General features: G+C 37.2%; 1 protein-coding gene across 3 annotated transcripts; it reads left to right on the top strand.

Annotated features, from left to right (window-relative positions):
- The first annotated feature begins 12,792 nt into the window (after positions 1–12,792).
- On the top strand, positions 12,793–25,591 carry LOC145774530 (uncharacterized). 3 transcript variants are annotated; one of them, XM_082585790.1, is made up of 3 exons: positions 12,793–12,910; positions 24,761–24,908; positions 25,253–25,591. In XM_082585790.1, the coding sequence occupies exons 1-3, from the start codon at positions 12,802–12,804 to the stop codon at positions 25,353–25,355; spliced, it is 360 nt and encodes a 119-aa protein (XP_082441916.1). In that variant the 5' UTR covers positions 12,793–12,801; the 3' UTR covers positions 25,356–25,591. The 3 variants fall into 3 exon arrangements, with proteins under 3 accessions (XP_082441916.1, XP_082441918.1, XP_082441917.1); XM_082585792.1 differs by lacking the exon at positions 12,793–12,910 and adding an exon at positions 16,003–16,719; XM_082585791.1 differs by lacking the exons at positions 12,793–12,910; positions 25,253–25,591 and adding an exon at positions 16,003–16,719 and having other exon boundaries at positions 24,761–24,888.
- Positions 25,592–25,896: the final 305 nt, after the last annotated feature.

Below are 25,896 nucleotides of genomic sequence, written 5' to 3'. Positions count from 1 at the left end.
CTACCCTGTGCTCCTTTCTTTGTTCATTATAATCATCTTATTGGTTATCGACTACATGCCTGAGAGGTGAGAGCGCTTGCACGATGCTGATGACGTCGGTTCGACACTTATCCATTGTGCCTTGGCACACACAATGACATGCTTGAAGGTGGCACATAGGTTGGCTTCCTTGCCTTCACGTCCACTTAATCTAAATATTCAATGACAGAGCATAAGCCTGGATATGACAAAACTGCTCACTTGGGTTTCAAGAAAATATAAAGAAACAAAAAGTTGGAAAAAGTACCAGCTGGAAATGTTCAGAATGAACTGCAACAGTTTTGGAAACCCAATGGATACGTACAAACTAATGTCCATTGAATTAAATATTGATTTTAATATTGTCCTGAGTTTCAAAGCTTTTTGTGGACTGAAAAGAAAAAAACTTATTGTGTGACGTGTTGTGGGTAGAAGCCTTTTGTAAGGAGGGAGGAGAGGTTAGATTACAAACATTATTATATCGGTCTAAAGCCTTTATTGGAGACTACAGTAATAACAATTAACAACTCATATCATATTTTCGAACGTAATTGTACATGACACCATAATACTTGAACGATTTTTAATTCCCTCTGAACAGTCATGAAAATATTAGCTTATGTTTTTGGGATATTGTATAACCTATAAAAATCATTTCCTGAAAACTAAACATTTATACCTTACGCTTTTTTGAAGTCGTCACTCAGTTTGCATTTTTAAACATATTTTAGCTTTAATGGTAATTTCAATCAATATTGTTCCAAAGTAGGTTTAATTTCTCTTCGTTGTTGAAGCAAACTGTGGAAGTGTTCATTAATGTATGGGTTGTGAGAAATAGAATACATGCGTAATTTGCATGCCATTGCTCAATTGGCCCTTAAAATCTGTCACTTTTGTACGATAAAACCAATTGTTTTCACGTCATACATGCCTTAAACAAGACATTACGATCTACGACTGTCCCAGTCCCCTGGATTTGCTACTGCTTCTGTGCATTTGCCCTGTTCTCACGAGTTTGTCAGTTCAACCGATTGCGTTTCTTTTATATATCCGTTTCGTTTCGAACGATAGATGTATCGATATCGGCCATTTTTGGAGTATCGGCATCGGCAAAATTAGGCCGAATTTAAAAATGTAGAAAAATTCATTTGCTGCGGATTTTTCACAGTTAGCAAGAAGATTTTTTGAAGTACCGTAGCAACTAACGTCACACTGATGTAGAATAATAACCTGTTCAAATGTTTGATACCTCACGTTCCCATGACTTCTTGCGCGCGCCTTCCGGCATTGGTTACTTGCAGTGATTATTTCACTCAAACAAAACGTTTTGTTTCAACAGTTTTGTGTTGCTTCATTCTTAAATTGTGAGTGAGACTCAATTTCGCCAATGTTTATCATGTGTGTTTCTTTTTTGCTTCCAATAGAGCATAAAACTAGTTAAGTTTTTCGTTCATACGACGTCATGAAATTACATCTCAAAGCGGCGTAATGACGTAACATTATCTCAACATTTTATCGAATTATGAATCAACAAATTTGATCATCACAGGTGGTTTGGTATGTGAAAAATTAATTCGCTTTGACTTTGAAGTTCAGTTGAACAAATTATCCATTAATCAATATGTGATATACGTAGCCAAATCCCATATCAGGAATAAATCCATATGATTTTTAAGATTTATATCTGCTCTGCAGATCAGAAACAATAAGGTTGAGGCGTAACAAAACCTTTTGCTGATTGGTTCAGTGAGGATTCGTTGTCCCATTGCTTTCATTTTGAGTGATTGGACTCGTTTTCAATTCATTCTTATTAGACATAACGTGTTAACATTACAATACATCAAAACAACATTTCGTAACTAATTAGCATTCATGGATTTGTTTTTGAAGTTTTTTACAGACCGACATTTTGTTGCATCAACGCAAACCAAGCAACGCAACAGAAATAGCGAAGAGGAATTATTATTAGGCCTATAAAAAACCACAAAAATGTGAGGCAAATAGGGATGGGCATTTTCGAATAGTTAAGGATTCGAATCTATGCTAGAAGGATTAGAACAAATCCAGAATTATATTTTCGCCAAAGAAAATGAAGCAAACACAATATGAAGTCAAGGTTTTGTTTGGGGCACAAATTATGCCCGTCAAAACGTAAGTAATTACAGTGCAGTGTTTATGGCTTTCCAAACCTCTTCCTATCTTCTGACAAGATTTTGTTTTGCTCCCGTTGATACAATACACTTATGCAAACGTAAAACAAAGCGACGGACAATGGGTTAGATTGATTTATTGTCTGCAAACGTTAAAACAATTAAAAACTCGGTTTGCAACGAAGACGTCATGCAAGAAAAATGCTTATTAATCTTGGTGTTAGTAAATCAAACGATTATTGCCCTAATTGCTGTTGCACTGTTGGATGCAGTGGTGTTGACCGCACAAATCAAATACTAAAGCCTACGTTAGATCACAATAATCATTATTATTGACTTTAAGAAATGAAATTAACAATGGTATATTAATTAGCAAAAGACGTATGTTGGCTAATGTTACTTGTTTCACTTGCGGTTCTCCCCAAAGTTTTGCTTTAACGTTTCCAGAAGCAAACATAGTTTTCATCTACCCTACTTTTCTTGTCAAGTCAAACGGTTTAGCATTATAAATTTTCCTGACGTTGCTGTGAAGTGACAAATTGTGAAAAATCGCCGCAAATCCGTTAGCATGTTGGTAGTACAGAGTGACGTTCAGTCAAGCACAGAAATTGTCGATTTGCACGACATTTTGTTTGTCAGACCGTGACTACCTACGCGGGTTATGTGGCCTAAGCAAGTACATGCGTTCAAAAGTAAATTTCAATTCGCTTTTAACTTTTCACTTATTTTTTAAAATCTAATTGAGAAGAACTGAAACGCTCAAATTTATACGAAATAATAAGCTCTAATTGACTGAAAGGGAAAAATATGATTGTTTATTGTTTGAGGATATCTGTCAGCTACTCTCAAAATTTTAATCTTAAAAATTAGCCAAACAATGCAACATTACATCAACCAAAGTACCAAACGCAATAAAATTGCTGATCACAGTAATCCCGGGTCATATAGTGTCGAAATACCGGCCGAATAATTGCAACGCCTAAACGAGAATTGTCACAGTTCTGAGGGAAAACCTCGAAACTGGCAACCGCGATGCCAATCGGAGTGTGTACGCTTGCACAACGTATTTGTTGCACTGCTTGCGCGTTTATCCGTGATAAATAACGTAAATGTGACGCGAAAAAAAGAAAAAAGAAGGATATATACCGAATCCTATTAAAGATTCGATTTATTCAAACAGTTTAGAGTTCGATTCGGTTTCGGTATTCCAAACTGCTCTTCCTTGGACGCAATTTGGCAGCATCACAAGACAACGATGTTCTTTGACTTGTCAGGAGCAAGTGGTGATTACTGTGGGAGTTCGTTGCTTAGCCCGTAGCCTGCTTACGCTGTCATGACATTTTTTAAGCTTGATTAGTTTATGACAACAAAAGGTTAAAATTAGATCACAAACTGATAGAACCAGTCTATTAAAAACAATCCAATTCCATGGGTTTTTTGAACGTCTAGCGATGTAGAAACGATGCAAAATTATACAGTTTTGCTGCCTGGGTAATCTGATCAATCCTGGCGAAAGCAACAACCAAACAACAAGCGCCCTTAGGTTGAAGATTACTTGTCGAATAGTTTTGTATGACTACACAAACGACTTGGTTTAAATTTTATATGTTATCCTAAATTATGATAGCCTATTTAGAGAGTTTGCGCAAACCCTTTATTAATTTTTTCAGAAACCGCAATTATGATGTTTGTTCCCTAATGCCCCAGTCCTCAATCATGGCGGCCTTTTATTACTAATACATACTATTATGGCACAACAATGCAGAGAAATTGGAATGATTGAATCTTTACAACTGAAATATGCCAATTTAAAGCTTTTTTTAATAAATTTATGCAAATAAGATCAAACTTAACAGTTCTTTTTGCAAAACTAAAGTATCGGCAAAATATCGGTATCGACCTAAAGAAGTGATATCGGTATCGGCGATAATATCGGCATCGACCTAAAGAAGTGATATCGGTATCGGCGATAATATTGGTATCGTTACATCTCTTCGAATCAAAGTATTTGTCTTAACTTTTTTGAATTAAACTTTTTCTGAAGGAATTCGTTTCGTTTTGACCAAACAAAGTTTGTTTCAAGCAGCCCTAGTGCTTGCATATGAAGAATAATGAGCGACATGGAAAACACACAAAAAGTTGAAATCAGCACAAAACTTTTCAATTTATACCAGGGGCGTCCAACCCGTGGCCCGCGAGAAGGTTCTGAGTGGCCCGCGTGATATTTTTCGAAATGACATAATATATTATATAATTAACTCAATCGCCAACGTAATTTATGGCGAACTTACATTCCGATAAATTGGCATTTATTGTTTGCTTTCTTTCTCTATTACTCTATAATCCCTATAGTGCATTGGGTGCGCAACTGTTCAAGTTAATTTTATTGTATCACAATGCACATTGTAACGCATCACATTTTCCACATTGTTACGTCCACCCTTTTCCACACAATAGTAGTGGTGCTTCAAGAGTCAGTCAATCAGCAATATTTCTTGCTTTTAGCGAGAGAAGTTCAAAACTTTCTATTGCTAAAATTTTACAAAAAAAATTGTTTCTTAAGAAAAAGATCAGAGGATTCATAGATTGGCAGTTTTCGTGACATCGTTATTTGGCAGCACTTACTTGTGCGAGCAAGTTTTTCGTGGATGAACCTAGGAACAGCCGGACAATACATTACGGGACTCGCAACTCCGCTGTTCCGGCAACATCAGAAGGGTCAATTGCCAATTTGACATTTTTACGCTTTGCTGCTGGCTTGCTTTCAAATAAAAACCTTAAACCACTTTAAAACCAACTTCACTCTTCTTATATAACCCATAAAATGTACAAACACATTTCTAAGATTAGAATTTGGGTGTGGGGGTTTTAATTAGAAATTATCAGACAGTCATTTTTAAGATTACAAATTAGCAGTAAATACTCAAGTGGCCCGCGCAACCATGCGTAAACTACATGTGGCCCTTTGGCCAGAAAGGTTGGACAACCCTGATTTATACCATGCATCTTATATTCTGTGCTTTCAACTCACTACAACGTAATGAGACATGAGATAGAAGCTTCATTCGCAAAATAATGATCTTCCAGTGCAACACATTGGATGTAGTGAAAAAAATCGTTAGAGCAAAACCCGAGAAATGAAATAGATGCAAAATGTTTGCACGTTTGTTCATCAGGAAATTAAGTTTTCAATGCTTTTTGTTAACATTATCCACTTTGCACCAAATGTTGGTTCTGTTCTTTTGTTTGATTTTCTTTTTCAATACAATTAAAATAATTTGTGATCTTAACGTTCCTGTAATGTTTAGCTCTATTCAGTGCTGTGTTAAGCCCTTGGTGGGCCCCGGGGCCAAAATAATTTTGGGCCCCTTATCGGCAAGCGACTTATGATAACATAGTGTGTATGTTAACTGCACTGATATGGAAAGGTGGTTCACTTCACTAGACTTTCTCACCAGTTGAGAAAACAATACAAAGGTAAATAAGAGCAAACACAGGTCTATCAAGTCGTAGCTACACCTTTGCTTGCAATGAAAGCCAAAAGTGTTAACGATTTCTAAACATACTGGCAACGGTCATGAAGCGTAGGGGTCATTCAACCCAGATCTTATATCACACAGTAGAAGTTAGCATAAAAATTTGACATGCTTATCACATTGAGTTATACAATTTTAATATCGAACAAAAATTGACAAAATTATGAGAATTTTAAATTGGTTAGAGGTTAGTTGCATTTGAAAGCAATTTTTTCCAAAAATTACAATTGGCATTTGAAATTTCACTAACCTATTATTTTTAAATGTATAGCCATAACATAGCAAAACAGTTTAGAAGTGCAAAAAAAAGTGAATTCATAAATGCTTTAACAAACAACATTTTAACACTTTCACCAAGTGGTAATTATGTTTTGCCTTATAAAAAACCGGGGTGGAGGCTGACTTGGTGACCTCATAAGGTCTTTCGCTTCCTTCCTCTCTCACTTTTATGTAATGTACCAGTGCATTTGATGTAATATTTTGTGAAAAAACATAAACCAGTGATTGATTGATTAAACCACTCACCATTACAATACTTTCAAAAAGCTACCCAAGTACCCATTCAAAATGCTAACATGAAAACTCAAGTGTACTCAAATGTGCATAATCAGTAACTTTAGTATGATAAAAACAGTAGTTACCAATCTAGTGATATACTTTCAATTCACAACAGAACAGTGTTAATTTATAACAGCACAGAATGCCGTACATGGTTTATTAACTAGGCCTACTCACACAAGATACACTATTATTAGAAACCTGTTGTTAATCATGCTATATTTCACTAAAACATTTTTTTTATTAATTGCTTTATTTTTGGAACATTGTGGTTGTTGAATTTAAGAAGCACAATTATTATGAGCAGCAGTTGCTGTAATCTAACTGTTGAATTAACTTTACTACATGTAATTATTTTTTTCATATGCAAACACCATTGGTCATGCTAAAAACAGCTGTTATTGGAATGGTGCATGGGCATGAATGCTGACTTATGTAGATGAAGTTTAATAACTTTATCACATGTTGCAACTACTTCACAGGAATCACAGCATACATAAGAAAATTACTATGAACTTTAACAAAACGGAGCAATATTTACAGTGCAACACTAGTTAAGAGGTTTCTAGGTAAGGTCTAACAGCTTCATTACTCACTGACAACTTTGCAGTACTCAGAAAGCCTTCATAGGTTACTGGTGCTTAATGAAATGTTGTAATGCTTACTGCACAATAACTACTACCTAGTTAAACTTTTATAACTTCATAAACAACAATCAACCCAGCAGTGTACAGAACACAGCAGAAATATAACTTATAGTAAACACAGGTCTGTCAAGTTATAGCTTCATCTTTGCTTGGAATGAAAGAAATGAAATATAAAGCAGCAACGATTTGAAATCACAAACAAAATCCTGGCAACTGTCATAAAATACTTATTATACTGGTATCTAAATGTATGCTGGTTACGCTTGCTGATAGCTACCTCTGTAAAGTCAGGGATATTTATAATTACGGGATTGTAAATGCTAAAAATGAAATGCTAATTAATCTATGAGAAATGCTATTTTGTTTACTGTTTACAATTTTTTAGCAGTAAACAAAATATGACTGCAGAAATGGAATAGACTACAAATAAGACAAACATTTTTATGGCCTACATCTAAAGGCAGGTGAATTGATTATTACACTACTCAATGTCCGCTGTCCGCTTATTACTTGCTGACCTTTGAGGTCAGTTTTTGAATTGTTTGCCTTACTTTTGGTGGTCGTTCTTCAGCTTGTGGCCTGCTGGTCACTTTATCTGGTTCTTACCACAGCAATTAAAGACATGGGTAAAGATCGCATTAAATGCTTCATGGTTTCTGGTACATTCAAGGTTTAACATTTGGCTCAACATAACTCTTGAAAAAAAAAAAACTATGCAAAGAGCTTTGAGAAAAACATTCCCTTGTTTGGAACTTCTGCAAAACTTTTGCAGCACATCTGCACCATTGGTAATCATAGTGAACGAATGTACTCCAATTGCAATAATGACAAAGCAAAGTTTGCTTGGTTCTGACAAACCTCCATGGTCAGTAATTTCAAAGAATTCCTCTTTGAGAGTTTTGTTTATAAATCTGAAATGTTCAAAGCAAGAATGTCGCTAGTTCAAACAAGACATCTTCTTTATGAAATGCTGAACGAAATCTTGGTACATAGCAAGGTTACACCATTCTAGAACTAGACTAGACCAGTAACATTCACTTTGAAGTTAAGCTTAAGAAAATAAAACACCCTGTAAAACCAAAACGTTAAGCTAAAAGTGCAACAGCCTTAATGCAGCTTATGACACTTCAAAAAAGACTTTTATATACCTTGCAAGTTATACCAGTAGATGTAGAAAAATACTTTATTGTTAAAAGGGATATCAATAGACCAACCAAACTTTCAGCTAGTCCAGTATTACAAATAGTATTTTGTGTGTCTTGTTTAGTTATTGGCAGACTTCAAAATCGATCGTATCTCACTCTTAAAGTTTATGCTAAAGAGAAGCTAACCTACAAAACATGAACGCTTTCACCTTACCCGGTATGCTAAAGAAAGGTTTCAATCTATGCTTTTGCAAAATTTAGACAAGGCATTACAATTAAGTTATGCAAATGTCTTATATAATTTGCCCATTTATGACAATCATTTTAAAATGAGCTGTCTACTTCGTGGTTCAACAGTAGCTTACAAAGTATGGTGATCCTACCAGTGTATAAAGTGGTTTCAGTTCAATAGTTGCCAATTCCAAAGTTTTACCACAAAATACGAAAAAATAAACAACCAAAATAATTAAAACACATTTATCTTAAACACATCTTTGTGGGAATTGGGCCCGTCTTGACTTCAAGTATTCAATTGCAACCAACCTGTTTTATTTCAAATACAGGTAGGCTAATTTTATTAATGTTGTGATATTTTAACTTTTCTATAAGATACCGTAATGTGGTGTTTTTAGAGATGTTTTGGTATAAGGGCCCAGCATCTCATTGGTACCGGGCCTAAATTATCTTCTTAATGGACAAGTAGGCTACACGCAGTAAACTTTAACAGCTAAAAAACACATTGTTACTGAGACGCAAAAGTCTATTACCTGTGGGCCCCCTGAAATTCCATCACAAAATAACTACAACACATTTATTTTAAACACACCTTTGTGGGAATTGGGCCCTTCTTGATTTCAAGTATTCAATTGCAACCAACCTGTTTTGTTTCAAATACAAATGATTTTACTAATGTTGTCGCAGCCTATTTTAACTTTGATTCAAGATAATATGGTGATTTTTGAGATATTTTGGTATAAGGGCCCAGGCCCGGCATCTCATTGGTACCGGACCTAAATTATCTTCTCAATGGAAGTACACGCAGTAAACTTTAGCAGCTAAAAAACATGCCACTGACGCGCAAAAGTCTATTACTTGTGGGCCCCCTGAGATGGTGGGCCCGGGGGCCGGGCCCCCCTTGGCCCCCCCCTTGACACAGCACTGGCTCTATTCAATAACTCAGATACTAGTAACTAAAATGGCTGCTGATGGCGACAGCCGTATATATACACAAACTGTAGGTCACGTGTTCTATGTATGAACTCACAGGGAGGTAATACTACATCTCCCCTTCAAGAAACTAAAACGTTTAAAAGAAACAACACCAACGTAGAGAGAGGAAGGGCTACATCTCCCTTCGAGAAAAAAAAAATACAACTCCTCATATAGTCAAGAAGAAGACTGAGGGAGGAAGGACTACATCTCCTCTCGATAGAAAGAAACCTCAAAAAAAAAAAAAAAAAAACGAAACAATTACACGATACTATTGCCAATTATCGGTATAACGATCTGGTGGCTTTATAGTACGACCACTGCGGGTTCTATACAAATCAGAATTGGGTTGATCATGGTCATTGGTCAACCTGATCAGTTTCTGACTCTGTAACCAGGATTTCGGTCTTTTGGTTTGCCGGTCTTGATATTAAACTGTGGCTGTTTCGTCTGATAATGCCACGAGGAGTTTCGACCAATCTTGAATCTTTTTATAAAATTCATGTCTTAAATATCGCATGCAGCAATTGTTATTTCTAAATTTTATATTGAATTATTTGAGCTTATGGGCAGGGTTGCATTCTTGGGGGGGCTCGGCGGGGCTGAGCCCCCCGAAAAACGAAAAGGCTTGCTGTAAGGGGGGCTCAGGGGGGGCTCGTTCAAGCTTCCATTTTTCAGCTTTCTGGCTGAACAACAACTTCTCGACTGAACAAGTAACACTTTAACAGCTTTCTCACAACAGAACTGCAAAAAAACACACGAACATAAGTTGATAGCAATCGCCAATTATCACTTTTGTCAGAAACTCTCCAGACTGGGAATATCAACTTTGTAGTAGCTGATCGTCATGTCAAATGGACTGTTAATTCTCTACTTCAAATAAAAAAAAGCTATTCAAGAAGGAAAGTATTCGTTTGATGAAGTTGTTAACTTGAGTCCCGGAAGTACAAAAAACTACTCCTTTAAAGGCACAACATTGGACCAGTTCAAAGCTCGACGTAGAGACTAGCCTACCCTTCTTTTGATCGTAATCAGTTTATTTAAGCTTTGGTTGAGAACATTGGAAGCAGGATGGCGGACACCAACAATGAAAATTCTGTGAAGACCTTGGGAATTATTGTACCAGAGTTATGGCCTGCTGCAGTCGAAGTTCCATGGCAAGAAGGGGAGCAGAGATTACGAAAAATAGAGGAGAGATTTCATGTTATCACTCCTATTTCCGATTTTCGATTGTATGTTGACAATCCTTGTCATATACCAGATACGATAAAGTTGCTCAAGAACGTAGTACTAAGCATGATTGCTATAAGTTCTGCTGAAGCCGAACGTGGATTTTCACAAATGAACTCGGTCATCACACAGCTACGATCACGGCTGACCATATCACTTGTTTCAGCATTGTTGTTCATCAGCATCAATGGACCACCTCCTCATTTATGGAATGGCACTGCGGCAACTCAGAAGTGGTTGCAGACTCATCGGTCGGCTGTGGATGTTCAAGTTAAGCATTCTAAGCTGCCCACGTTGAATGAACTCAGATCTCCGCAAAAACTGTTTGCTGGCTAAAATCAAGGACTGTCGTGGTGCTTTAAACTTAGCCCATAAAACCAAAGACCTGGCAGACAGGCTGTTTGTTTTGTGTAATCTCGTTTGCACCAACTTGGAATATACTTTTGCTGTAATTGAAGTTTTTTAAACTGTTCGTTAATAACTAAATGAGATTTTAGTGTAACTGTCACATTGGCAGCTTATTGGTTCTTATATAGCAAATCTGCAACCACAAGCGCTCATTTCAAGAATTGCATTTCCTTACTTTCCTATTGCAGTCAATGTTTTTGCAAGTGTACTTAGGATTGGCTCATGCAAATAAGTTTACAATTGAGTTAAGAGATTGGAATTAGCTCATGCAAATCGAGTTTCAAGTGTAGGCCTACGCAGTAAAAAAAAAGCAAAGGAGATTGCAGTGTAGCAACCAAGCCAAATTTCAAACTTATAATTTTATATCGGATTCAACCACGATTTCACGTTTTGTTGCTTATACCTTTTTCTGTACTTCAAGCTATGTTTTAGCATGGGTTGTTTTTCGACATGATGTTCAGAAGTAAATACATACTGAACAGTGTTTCCTTTTAAAAAAGATAAACATTGTTGGCTAACCTACACCGATTACTTATACATACTTTGTCTATAACAACACAGCTAAGTGTTAGAGCCCCCCCAAAAAAAATTTTAGGAATGCACCCCTGCTTATGGGGGCTGTGGAGTCGGGAGGTTTGTGAGGTATCTGGAGTCGGAATCGGTGGAAAAAGCACGATTCCGAATCTGGCTTGATATAAAACGAGGAACAACAGCACGTTTGTTGGTTGTGTTATTTTTGTGTCACCGATTGTTCCAATTTTCTGTTTTAAGTTCATTTCTTTGTCTCAATGATTGTTCTTTTGACTTATTGGTAGGTACAGCAGCTTATGTTTGCTCGAAATGACGTTTTTATACAATGAAAACGAAATTTTTGGCAATTTAATTTGAAATTCAGTTAAGACAAAGTCTTTTGCGTCAAATTAAAGTAAGTGAAGTATTTTTGAAATGTTTTCGTGTCGGACACTTTTATGCTTAAATATATGTAGTCACTCTCTTACAAGTTTTATGTATCTTTATATCAAATTAAATAATGATTTCTGGTAGTTAAGTGACGAGATACCAAGAACATCATTAAACCAACCACTCTTCTCACAACTTAGCTTTGAATTTGAAAAAAGTGCCAGTTTTGGACGTTAGATTGGACTTAGCCGCACAGTTAGAAATCAAGAATTTGTAAATTTTCGTTCGACTTCACAGTTTGATTTTCATCGAATCGATTTTTATGCAAAAATAAATCAATCCTAGATTGGTTCATTGAGTTATTTTTGTTTAATGTATGTAATGATGTTCGCCAGGTTTCATCATGGGAACGGCAACATACGCATGCAGATACTGTCACTGATAATTGCCGAGTTTGACATTTTGGCGAGGTTGTCATATTTGTGTTGTCATGAAATATGGCGCCATATTGCTTTGAAATAGTAGCCTATAAGGATGTGTTACAATTTTTTTTTTAATTCTTTGTGTATGTACAATCACACTTGTTGCTTATCAAAAGATGATGAAGTTACAATGCTAACGTAATAATGTTTTTCTTGACTTTTATCGAAACTAATTTCTTTGTTGCACTTTATTTTGGGTTATTCATGTTTAATAAGAGAAAATATTTTTTCAAATTTAAGAACTTTTGGGAAGAAAATATTTAATGTCAAATTTTTGAGTTCACGAAATGAACGGGATATAGCTGCTAGTGTGCAGCACTCCTGTAGTCGTCGCACCTTCCATCATTATTATTATTGATATAGTCGCAACAATCACTTTTGTTGCATTTTTATATTTAAAACCTTGATTGATAAAGAAATCTGAGGATAAAATTTGAATATTATTATTAACAAAACAACAATCTCCAACAGGGTTGATATACGCTGTCGGTGGTTATAACGGAGGGGCGTTGAACACAATGGAATGCATGGATCCACGAGAAGGTCGGTGGAGAAAAAGTCCGTCAATGAAAGTTAAAAGATGTGTCTTCCCTGCAGTTGTTTTGAACGATCAAGTCTATGCAATAGGTAGGATTCATTGTGTTATTATATCACCGTTTGTTGCCATGTTTATATTAATCTGTTTGTAACAACTAGGACATCTAAAATCTGAAGTTTTGCTGACCAGCTCAATATAGTTAATAGAACATACGCAACTAAGTTCCAGGCGAGCATGAGAAAAGCTTTCAAAGTTGATAAATAAAAAAGTTAATGTAAAGTTAAAAGATTTATTTAAAGAGTCTTTTTTCTAAATTTTTGAGGTTTTACTTTATTAACCATTTCATTGGCGTGGTATCTGGATTGTTTGTTTATTAGGATGTTTCATTTTTTCACGATTTTTGAAATTGAAAATGCTTGGGGTCTAATCATATCGGATTTCCGCCACATATAGCCGATCCAAAATATTTTTTCAATTGGACGACTTTTAGAGGGTGCGCGGCCCCCCAAAGTTTGAAAATTTAAAGCGTGAGAAAATTTGCAGGAAATATGTGGTATCTCGGTAATGGAAGGAGATAGGAAGACGAGCAAGGTGTCAACTTGTTCGGAATGGTCAACTTCCTATCTGCGCTTAATACATTTTACTACCCTATCTGCAACGGAAAAAAAGTTAATTGCGAAAAACTGTTTTTTTCATATTTTTGATGTTTTCTTAAAAAATAGATTGAGTCATCAGAGTTCTTACCAGCAAAAGTTACCAAGTGAAGATGAACCATCTTGCTCTTATTCAACCAGCTCAGAAACTTCCAGCCTGGTAGCACAGCAGAGGCTAAGGCGAAGACCTGCAGATATGATTACACCTGATATAACCGTTTCCAGCAGTGAGTCTTCGGAAGATGCGACACAAGGCATAATTCTTGATCCAGATTTCGCCAAGAAAGCAGTAACAGGTGGCAAGATGTACACGAAAACGAAAAATTGCCGTAAGTTTTTTAAGCTGTATACGTGTATATTAGCTGACCGGCGAAACACTTCTATTCGCCAACAAACTGACCAGTTGCTTGCATGTGCTGGTGACGATATTGCTGCCTCACCGACTACCGTGTATAGATGTAGGGAGAAAACAAGAAAGCTGTGTTTAGAAAAATGTGATGATGACATCTCTGCTTCCGATTTTCTGCAGCTTCATTATGATGGTCGAAATGTGAATGGTATGGCTCGTTATGTGTTTTTGGTTCAAACGCATGATCGAGCAAAGAACAAAACTATGGAGAGAGTTGTCGGAGTAAAGTCTTTTCTCAAGAAAATTTCTGTTAATAGTGAAGCTGTCTTTAATGCGATTATTGGTGCATGTGGTGAAAATCTTTCCAAAGTATACTCGATCATGAGTGATACAGCGAGATTGAACACGGGCAAAAAAAGTGTTAATAAACGAGTGACTGATTACATCATCGAGAATATTGGACATGAAATACATTCTTTTGAATGTATGTTTCATGTAAATGAAATTTACTTGTCTCACGTAATTGCTGAGGTAGAAGGAAAAAGCAAGGGTCCAGGTGCAATGCAAGAAGGCGCTAGGGGTGTTCAATTTCGATTATTTGAATATTCGAAATTCGAAATTCAATTTATTTTCGATTTTCGAATTTTGATTTCGAATATCACAACTATTCACCATACTGCAACATGTGATTTTATTGAAAGAAACGACATGAAAATTCGCTAGAAAACGCGAAAAAAAGCCATGAAAATTTGCGAAAAAAGAATACAAAATAACGTCTACAGCTCCAGGCCCATGTTGGTGTTTATGAACACAAGCTGATCGACATCGTCACCCGTCAGTCGGGATCTCTGCTTCATGACGGTCAGGCCAGCTTTTGAAAACGATCGCTCCGCTGGAGCCGAGGTCAATGGGATCCCAAACTTTCAAGTTCATTTTCACAGCGAGCGAATCACTGCCGCGACATTTCACTGCAGAGTGCAGAGGTTTCGACTCGAAAGCGACATCGAGTATGTTTGCAAGCGCATAAAGCTAAACGCACGCTCCGTCTACGTAAGCAAATTATGTTGTTTTTGGGTGCATTCAACATCTGATGACAATAATGAATCGACACAAAATGGTAGATTTTTGCTATGTCCCAGGAAGCAAATTCAGTCATTTTTACATTGATTCAACGTCTGCAGACATTAAATCAATGTAAAAATGACAGATTTTGTTGTCTGGTGTTGGATTGTAGCATCGCAACTCGTTCTAGTGATTATCATATATAGCGAAGCTGTTGCGGTTTGCATTCAAAAAGTGTTTTCTTGCTGCCGATCGCTAGTTCATCTATTGTCTTGTTTATCAATACAGCATAAAAATTTGCCCCCACACAGAAATATGCGCAGGCCCGTAACCAGCCGGAGGGGTCTCGCTCCCCTGAAAAAAATTTCGCCCCCCCCCCCCTTGGCAAAATCTCAACATTCTCGGGCAACAGCTACTATAATGATTTTGCCCATTTGAATTTTTTTCGACCCTCCCTAAAAAAGTTGCCCCCCCTTGCTCTGCGGTCTGGTTACGGCCCTGCCCCCATGGCTTAGGCGCCTATGGATTCGGTAAAAAATGGATAAAACTGCGATAAAGCTCAGCCTACGCTTTCTGCTATTGCACAACCTAACTATCTTCATTCTTGAGAGAAATTTGTGAAATTTGGCATTAAAAATGCCAACCTGGCATCCCTGCACTGCAGGACTGGCCGTTGGACCCGCGAGAGCGTGTGATAGTCACGTGATCGACGATGCGCATGCGTCGAAGTCTTTTTTCGCTTGCAAAATACAACAAGACAGATTTCGCGCCACTCGCGTTACTTTCAACCGCGTTCAGCCGAAAGGGCGGCTTTAATTTCGAATATGTCCGATACGAAAAACGAATTTCGAATATCACCTTAATCGAAATCGAATCGAAAATCGAAATTGAACACCCCTAGAAGGCGCACTACTCAACAAAATTAAGTGGATTACATTTACAAAATGTAACCATGGCCACCTGGAGATGCGGCCTGATTTGTCACATTTTGCAGATTTTGATTACAGCTACTGCTAGTGTTTGACTGACATTTTCTGAGATGCTTTCACTTTTTGCGGTTTCCTAGTGACATAAAACTTTTTTGTTGCCTTGGGGAAGCAGTAGCAAATGAGAAAAAGTAAGTTGAAAAACGCAAAATCAGACTGTTATTGAAAATTAACAGTCTGACTAAAATCTTCGAAATCAAATTTTCTTTGTTTTTCAAGATGTGAGGATGTTAAAACCTGTGTCATTTGGGGAAGAGAATAAAGAAAGCGTAAAAATCTAATTTTTAGAAAAAATTATTTAAACATTCGCCCAAAGTTAGAAAAACCTGAAAATTTCTGCAAAATGTGACAAATCAGGCCGTATCTTTAGGTGGCCATGATGTAACTTAGAAAATCTCATCGCCAGGAACAACATTGATGTCCAAATCACACCCATAGCTGCTTTCCACCTCAGAAGCAAAATTGAATGGTTTTCAGATCAAAAACGCTCAAGAATTTCTGACAACAGTTTTCGAAGTGACCAAATGTGTCTGTTGGTTTTAGCTTGTCAACTGTTTATGTGACAAACGGCAAATTGGTACCATAGAATGATGCTTTTTAGCCCATTTGATCTCACGTCTGCTGAGAAGAGCAAATTGTCACGTTTAGTTTCGTACATTGCTTCTGTTTATGTTCTGTCTTTTATTATGATCCATCTCAATCCTTTTGCCCCGGATGCTCCTTTCCTGACTTTGTTTCAGAAAGATCTCCTGCAAGCTTTTGAAGCAATTGATTCCACACTCGTGACTGTAGTATGGCGCTACTATCTGGATCATGCAAAAAGCTGGCTCTCTCCACAAAATGTTGCCGTAAGCATATATTCAGACAATCTGTAGGGTTTTGCCTAACTTACTGTCGTAATTTGGTTATAAAATAAAAGGATAATTTAAAAGAATATTGAGACTCTAAGTCTCTAATTTAAAAGTATACTTTAGAAGGATAATTTAGGCTTCTGGCTGTCTAGTCTAGGGGTATGACTTCCTACAAAAGGCAAACGAATTAAATAGAATCATACATTTTATTGTTTATCAATATTACAAGTTTTAGTATTCGGGGAGTTGAGAAAATACCTAACTAATTTAATTTATTGAGACGGGTGTCGGGTGAGTGACATTCTCCCGGCGTGAATTTAACCTTCTCGTTCTAAAATTCAGTCCGTTCGTTTTGCTAGTCAAATTCCGAATGCCTGTCTGAGTGTCTGCATTTTTCAATTCCCCGCTTATATCATAATATCCCGGTAGAGCCTTTTCATGAATAATAGCTATCGTAAGAATCAAGGGAAAAGCTATACCGGTTTCATAGTTATGTCGCTTTAGAAATACAGATGTGTTGAGCTAGATTCTGTGTGAGTGGCGTTTGTAACAGGAAGCTTGACTTATGTTCTATGAGAACGTTAGGTTTTGAATTTGCAGCATTGAAATGCATTTTGCAATAATGATGAATTTTCGGTTAAATGTTAAAATATAAATTTGTTAGTTAAAAACATGGTACATGTTACACACTTCCCTCCTTACGGCAAAATAACAGATAAATAATATTACAATAACTCGGTTATACATGTTGCAACAATATATAGGTGTGTGGTTATAAGATATGTACTTTACAAAGAAATTTGACAATTGTAGGCTAACAATTGCTAGGGGAAGACACATGACCCCCCTCCTTTCGTGGGATGAGGAGATTGGACGCACACATAATTTAACAAGTAGTCGATAACGTGATTGCAGGAATAACAGTCGTTTATCATAAGAGATAAGGCGATGTCTTGAGTTCCCTGGGAGCCGTTTTGGCTTAGTAGGCTACGATATACAATAATTGCAGGGCTGTAATAGGCTACAGTAATTGCGGTTACAGGGGTAACAGTCGTTTATCATAAGAGATAAGGCGATGTCTTAAGTTCCCTGGGAGCCATTTTGGCTTAGTAGGCTACGATATACAATAATTGCAGGACTGTAATAGGCTACAGTAATTGCGGTTGCAGGGGTAACAGTCGTTTATCATAAGAGATAAGGCGATGTCTTAAGTTCCCTGGGAGCCATTTTGGCTTAGTAGGCAAGGCAGCAGTGGCTTAACTAATGGCTTGGGTACAGTTTTACCTCTTGTCCAGGAGGGATACAGTTTTACCTCATGCTCAGGAGGATCTATGAGTTGGGTACAATTTTACCTCTTGTCCAGGAGGGATGCAGTTTCACCTCATGCTCAGGAGGATCTATGAGTTGGCAGCTGCTACGTTGCTGCGTCATTCTTGAGTAAGTATTACGAATAGTTTCAAAATAAAATGCACAAATATAGTAGGCTATACACTATACAGGCAGGTGAGTGTCCTTGACTGTTCATGCCCCGTGTCCGGGGATATAGGCTTGACACTCATAGAAGCAACCATAATAATAATAGAATAGCCGTGAGCTACGCGTGCGCGAGAGTTGTGCTAGGCGAAGATGGCGTTCATGAGAGTAATGTCTTTGAGGACAAGACATGCTATTGAGTTCGAGCAATGTTGAGTTCGAGACTATGACAGCAGTGCTGATAAGCAGTTCAGTTTATGTCTGTTGACGGATGATGAGCAGTGAGCACGACATGAATGAGTAGTCAGCTTGTAAGGTCGCAAGCTGTAAAGCAGACGTCTTGAGCAGCTGGATGCTGCGGCGATGTTGTTGAAGTTGGTGCTTCTTGTGTGAAGAAGGCTTGAGTGCGTAACAATGCAACTACGCGTGGTGTCGCAATGTAGCAGTGGACATGGGATTGACCATGTTGAAAGGTAACGATGCAGCTTCGGTGCATGTTGGCGACTATGAGGTTAGCCGAGTTGACGTCGTCTGCGCAGAGCTTCTTTAAGTAAAGGCATCTCTGAATAGAGGCATCTCACGTGGAGGTAAGTTGATGGGGGCCACAGTGTGGTGGCGATAGAGAATTCTGTCGTGTCATCCGTCATAGTGCTGTAGTCTCTCAAGGTCTCTCGCATCTCATCTAGCAGCAACAGTGTGGTGAGGGGTGCATCTGAAAAAAGCGATACAGAGTAGCATCCGCAAGATACATGTAATAACTAAGGTACGTACATGGTAGTATAACACAATAACAAAAAATATAGCATAAAATTGTTGAAACCACTAGGCGACATGATTTAGTCATGGTAGCAAATGCCAGCTGATGATGTTCTAGAAGCTGTTCAAGTGTGAAAATAGGCAGGAAAAATTGATAGACTGATGTAAGTGTGTAGGCTAAAATGTGATACAATAAAGGGGATGCAATGTCAGTGAATGAGCGAAGTCGTTGAGGACGAATAGCTTAGTTAACGTAGGCTAGGTGAAATGATGAGCACCTAAAATGGTAATAAAATGCAGTGAAAAACAGGTGGTGATGCGATATCAGTGAATGAACAATGTCAGTGAGACATGGCGTAGCTTGAAGTACGATATGTAAAAGCGGTAAATAATAACATAGGGTAAATGGAAATACTACGTAACATGACAGTGTCATGGCGTAGGCTAAGCTTACGGCTAATAGGGCGTATGTAACAGGAAACAGTAATGGTTCAATAGAACATACCGAGATAAAATCGGTAGGCATAAAGCGGCTAGTATGTTTTGTAATGGTTAATCAACGTTTGAACGACGTGGGATGAATGGTGCTGTTTAATCGATTTTAGAACGTGGCAGCGCTCCTGCCTTATCAAGAAACAAAAAATTACATGGCCAAATGCCAACCAAGCTTTTGCACACAAAGTTCCATATTCAGGGTAAATAACTGTGCATATACTGCAATTCCAAACAAAAGAAAAACAGCGGCTAAAATAACTAAACAAAATTTCTCAAATCATGCTAGCTCCTAATAATACTAAAAAAATGGGGGGAACGATAACAACCTTATGTGTCCAGGCGGCTTCGCATGATTTCCCCTTTCCTTTGCCCCAGGGAGTTGCACGAACTGATAGCTTCAGCTGAGAACGTATCAGGGTACCAAAGTGTCTCCTAGCCGGAGTAAAAAGACGCACAAAAATTACGATGGTTGCTTGGGAGCGAAACCACAACGCTTTGCAGAGCGGTGCCTGCACGTCTGTATAAAATAAGATTGGGACGGGGTGTCCTGCAATCTGCGATGCCGAGTAAGGCAAAATAAAAGGAATATTAAAATGAGCTAAAAATTCAAGTTACATTTGACACTGTGAATTTTAAACAAAAAATTACATGGTTATGTTTCCCTGAAAAGGCAACTTGTTGGTAATTACTAATTAGTAAATCTAATTATTCTAATTTGAACGTCTAAAAATATTAAAAGTGGCAAATGGCGCTTCGGCATGTAGATAAAATTTTCGACATCGGCGGCTAAAGCGGTCTACCGCTGAACAATTCGCCTTATTACTTCCTATGATCGAACAACAAAAATCAGTTACGTTTGACAAGCAATAAATTGCCGGCGTTGCGCTTAAAAAGTACAGTAGGCTACACATAGTTTGTTGGCAAATCAACGTGTGAAATGTTATCCAGTAAGTTAACATGTTTTTAAAAGATATTCATGATAAAAATTGTAGGATAGGGTACTTACCAGATTTTTTATAGCTAGTTTTGAGAATATTTCTAAACTTACTTGTCTGAGTGTCACCAATGTGGTAGGCTAATATTTATATTACATATGTTAAATTAAAGGTTTAATAAGTTAATTATATTAAGACTGTCCGACTACCTGACAGATATTCTATCTAATTTGACTACTAATTTAATTGTCGAGTTAACCATTTTTTTGTTTGGACGAGCCCCCAGTGTAGGGTTTTGCCTAACTTACTGTCGTAATTTGGTTATAAAATAAAAGGATAATTTAAAAGAATATTGAGACTCTAAGTCTCTAATTTAAAAGTATACTTTAGAAGGATAATTTAGGCTTCTGGCTGTCTAGTCTAGGGGTATGACTTCCTACAAAAGGCAAACGAATTAAATAGAATCATACATTTTATTGTTTATCAATATTACAAGTTTTAGTATTCGGGGAGTTGAGAAAATACCTAACTAATTTAATTTATTGAGACGGGTGTCGGGTGAGTGACATTCTCCCGGCGTGAATTTAACCTTCTCGTTCTAAAATTCAGTCCGTTCGTTTTGCTAGTCAAATTCCGAATGCCTGTCTGAGTGTCTGCATTTTTCAATTCCCCGCTTATATCATAATATCCCGGTAGAGCCTTTTCATGAATAATAGCTATCGTAAGAATCAAGGGAAAAGCTATACCGGTTTCATAGTTATGTCGCTTTAGAAATACAGATGTGTTGAGCTAGATTCTGTGTGAGTGGCGTTTGTAACAGGAAGCTTGACTTATGTTCTATGAGAACGTTAGGTTTTGAATTTGCAGCATTGAAATGCATTTTGCAATAATGATGAATTTTCGGTTAAATGTTAAAATATAAATTTGTTAGTTAAAAACATGGTACATGTTACAAATCCACCTTTCTCTAAAAATGTACTGACAGATCTTACTTCACTACCTAGTGAGGTCATCATCATCATAATCCATCGTCGGTTTGTTCCCCACTAGTGGGGGTGGCCGATGGCCGGGGTTCTCCACTAGAGGTAAGCATCGAAAATATGCTGCAACAAAGACAATCGAACCTGAAGCATTTCTTCACTGTTCAAAGCAAGCACCCTGTGTTTTGTTTGGGAACAGACAGTTCTGGAAGAGCGTCAACAACCACAATACATCAAATGAGAGGGAAATAGGGAAGCTCAAAGAATTGCTACAACGAAAGGAGATTATTGACATTTGACAACTCTGATCAACAAAGCAAAGTTGATGTTAGACTGAGGTCGTATTTAAGCAATGCTGAAGAATAATCATTAAGTGTTACATGCCGGCAGTAATTTTTATTCTTGGGTAACATGCCCGAATTTTCGTTCTACATGATGTTGCTTATTTGTTTTGCTTTCACTGGTCATGACTGGGGATCCCTATTCCTGGAGCTGCGTTTGAGTACCTCTAGCCCGCAAGTATTGTACCATACTGTTGAATTTATGATTTTCTTCGCGTTCACATGGTGTATGACTCTTGATTTGCACAGCCACGTCAATGTCAACTGTTTTGTTTAATTACTCTGTGTTGGTAGCTTATGCTGAAACGTTTACATGTGAGAGACACTGTGCGATGGGAGATGACGGTATTCTAAGCCAATCGTGAAAGGAAGTCCATTGTTGTGTAAAATTCGATGCACACTTGTACCCTATGCCATAGCACATGTTTGTTGCTCTCTATAACTTGTAATCACTGTAGTTACTGGTTCCAAGGGTTTTGCTTCTGTAGAACAAAACATCGAAAATATGAAAAAAACAGTTTTTTGCAATTAACTTTTTTTTCGTTGCAGATAGGGTAGCAAAAGGCAAAATGTATTAAACGCAGATAGGAAGTTGGCCATTCCGCACAAGTTGACACCTTACACGTCTTCCTATCACTTTCCGTTACCGAGATATCGCATATTTCCTGCAAATTTTCCCACGCTTCAAATTTTCAAACTTTGGGGGGCCGCGCACCCTCTAAAAGTCGTCCAATTGAAAAATAATTTTGGATCGGCTGTTTGTGGCCAAAATCCGATCTGATTAGACCCCAAGCATTTTCAATTTCAAAAATCGTGAAAAAATGAAACATCCTATTGTTTATGCAAGCTTGGGTTCCATAAGCGAAATAATTATGAAAAGTATTAAATCAAATTAAATCCTATACTCGCAATCCTCCTTCATGGCGTTCAGAACAGCGCAGTTTGGAGTAAGTTAACACACGATTACGTCACAAGGCCAGTCCAGCGCTTTGAGAAGCTATGTGAACAAAGGATGACAAAGCATAGATTGGCGCCACCCTACGCCTAACCAGGCACGGGAACAACTTTAACTTGGCTCAGTGCTACTCAACCACTGGATTGCGACCTAAATGTGGATGGTCCTTGGATGTCAATGGTCAAACTAACATTGATCAATTTGACACAAATCTTACAAAGTCCCAAAAACTCGAAACTTTGCAAGTTTTGCTGTTTAGTTTTGCAAAAGTTTCAACAAGTTCTGTTGATCATGAGCAGACCTGCTACATTGCATTAACTTCTCTTCTGTCTTGAAAAATTTCGAAACAAACCATTGCCAGTATGACGACTGTCATTGTGACGTCACAAGGCTCCACGGGTTGGCCTTCCATGTTTTGTTAGTTTTTGATCAGCTTGCATCTGTTAAATTTTGTCTTTTAACCTGCTTGATACAAAAAGTCGTGAACAGCTAAATATAAGTTTTTCTTCCTCGAACTTCCAGTTTAGTGATTTACATTGCTGCACCTAATGACAGAGCAGATATTGTCAGATCATTATATGAAAAAAAAATTAACTTGAACTTAAACATTTTCTTGAATTTATAAAGAATTGGTAGTAACTTCATTAAGAACATACAGTAATGCTTTTAAAAACAAAACTTTGATATTAAATTCCAGCAGCCAACTTAAATTTACAACTTAAAGCAAACTGAAATATTCGCTTTGTCGTTGCCAAGTACACAGGAAATTGCTGTGCATCCACCATTATGAACAGCTTGAAGCTTCTAAGATCATTTTCTACATCTATGAGTGTATCTGAGTTTTGCTTACAAGTTGAATACTTAATGAATGTATCGGTCCACCAACAAAGATCGAATTTTAACACCAATATACATGATTTGCTAGAAGGTCGCCATTACCGAAAACATTTCCAGCATAATCGATCTTGCCACATTTTAAATATTCCACTGGTTTGTAAGCTTCACTTTGGGAAACGGAAAGTTGGCAAATAGAAGTTGCTTTAAGTTTTCATCTTGGAGACTGTTTGACAGAAGTTGTTTGTTTATCAACAGTCCGAAAAATCAGCTGAATTCTGCAAATTGTAACAAATCAATAAAACAAGTGAACCAGAATTTATATGCATACTATGTGCAACAAAAAAGTTTTATATTTTTGTCAAAACAATGTCTCTGTGGAAAACACTTTAACCAAGATTATAGAAAGAAGTGATGAACGGAATCAGAGAGAATCATGTAATTCAGTATTTCAAAAACAAAGTTTAGATCAGCATCTTTTGTTTTATATTCTGCTACGCGAATTGGAAATTTTGAATTGGAAATATCATCGACATTGTCATTAATACAGAACAATGTAGAAAACCAGTTTTTAATTAGCCTGGCCATCTCTCGATGTAAAACTGAGATGACTGACGAGACAAAGAAATATCACATTTATGTTAAAATAAAACGGAAAAATTTGAAAATGCTGTACTAAATAATCGTCATAACAAAATAATAAATAACCAAAATAAAGCAATAAATGCAATTTCAGGACATTACAGTAAAGCGAAGGTGCTGAAGCAACACAGTGGGTTTTTATTTAGCGCAATCTACAGTACATAAACACAACGCTCAAGCGATACACGTTCGTGGCATCCACGACTGAACGAATGTCAACCCTAGATGTCACTATAACGCAGATTCAAGATGATTGCGATATCTCACCACTTATGATTCCTAAATGTTCCCATTGCATGACGTCACTCATTGAGTTTTTGCATAAAATGCAAAAATGTGTTTTTCAAATGACATTTATTTGCTTATTTTGCTACAAATTGCTATGAATCTTCGTCCTTGTAAGATGAAGCAAAATTTTGCTATTTTTGCAACTCATTCAAAATCGTTCACTTAACAAGCCATTGCAGATGTTATGATATACTTTGCATGCATTTAGTTTACCTTGAGTTGATTATTTGGTGTAAACCTTGCAATAGAACAAGTCTGCACTGCATAAACGAGGCAGCTAAGGTTACCAAAATATTAATACAATTTGTGAATATTGACTTGGCAACCTTGTCCGAACAGGAGGACGTGGCGCCTATTTGTCCAAACTGTCTTCAGTTGAACGATTCGATCCACGGAAGCAAGCATGGTCCGATGTTGCTGATATGAACGTTGCAAGAGTTTCACACGGTTCATGCGTCACAGACGGGATGGTGTATGTCGCTGGAGGGTGAGTGGTTGTTTGTGAACGTCATCAATGCATAGAAAGCATGAATAAGTTGAATTAATGAAGTCTACCAACCTGTGAATAGAAACATACGAGATTCTAATAACTTAATATGAGATCATTACAATTTATTGAAACATAGTTTGATTGAATCTGTCCATCGCTGATGTAAAGTTTTAAAATTTAGTCGATTTTGTTTTTAATGTTTTAAATTTACAGTATCCAACTTTTGCAAACGACGGAGTTGATTTGACTGAAATAATTTAATTATTATCAGTTTTCAGCAACGCTTTGTCTTTCAATTTTACTGCTTCATGTTCTAATTTTTATTCGATCACAATTTACAGAGGAACCGACGCAATAGAAACTTATGATGCAGCGAAGAATACGTGGAAAGTAGTTGGAAATGTTAAAGAAATTAAAGATGCAGAATTCATTGTAGCGATATAGTTGTCATTATTAACTAATCGGGTCAATCATGGGTCGATACATCGATGACGATTGATACGATGTCAAGCCATGAATCATCTTGATATATCTTGCTTTGTTGGATTTTTGAATTTCAAAATCTTTTACTTTCCTTGTTATCAAAGCAGATTTATTTGTTTCGCTTTATGTTTGTTGCATTTTCCTTTTTTCAAAAACAGCAAATAAACTTATTTTCTATTTTATTGTTGAATCATCGTTTCACAACAATACAAGAGATTAATACGTGAGAATGAAATTAGTTGTTTCAGAAAACCGTTTGCTTTATTTTTTAGCGCTATGAGCAAAGAGCGATATTTATGTGTTTTCAACGTTGTTTTATAGTTGTCCACGTTTTGGTTGATCTCATCACGCATTATTATGCTGTTAACCACTGACCAGCCCTGGCGGAGAGATAGCATGTAGGCAGTGGCGCCGCCAGACCTTCAACAATGGGGGGGCAAAATATTGTCAGTGCAAGACAGTAGCGTAGTCAAAAATTTTGAAAGGGGGGGTATTGACAGCC

The sequence above is a fragment of the Aplidium turbinatum genome, chromosome 7 (genome assembly GCF_918807975.1).
Source record: "Aplidium turbinatum chromosome 7, kaAplTurb1.1, whole genome shotgun sequence".
Lineage (NCBI taxonomy): Eukaryota > Metazoa > Chordata > Ascidiacea > Aplousobranchia > Polyclinidae > Aplidium > Aplidium turbinatum.
This window is presented reverse-complemented; position numbering and strand designations above follow the sequence as displayed.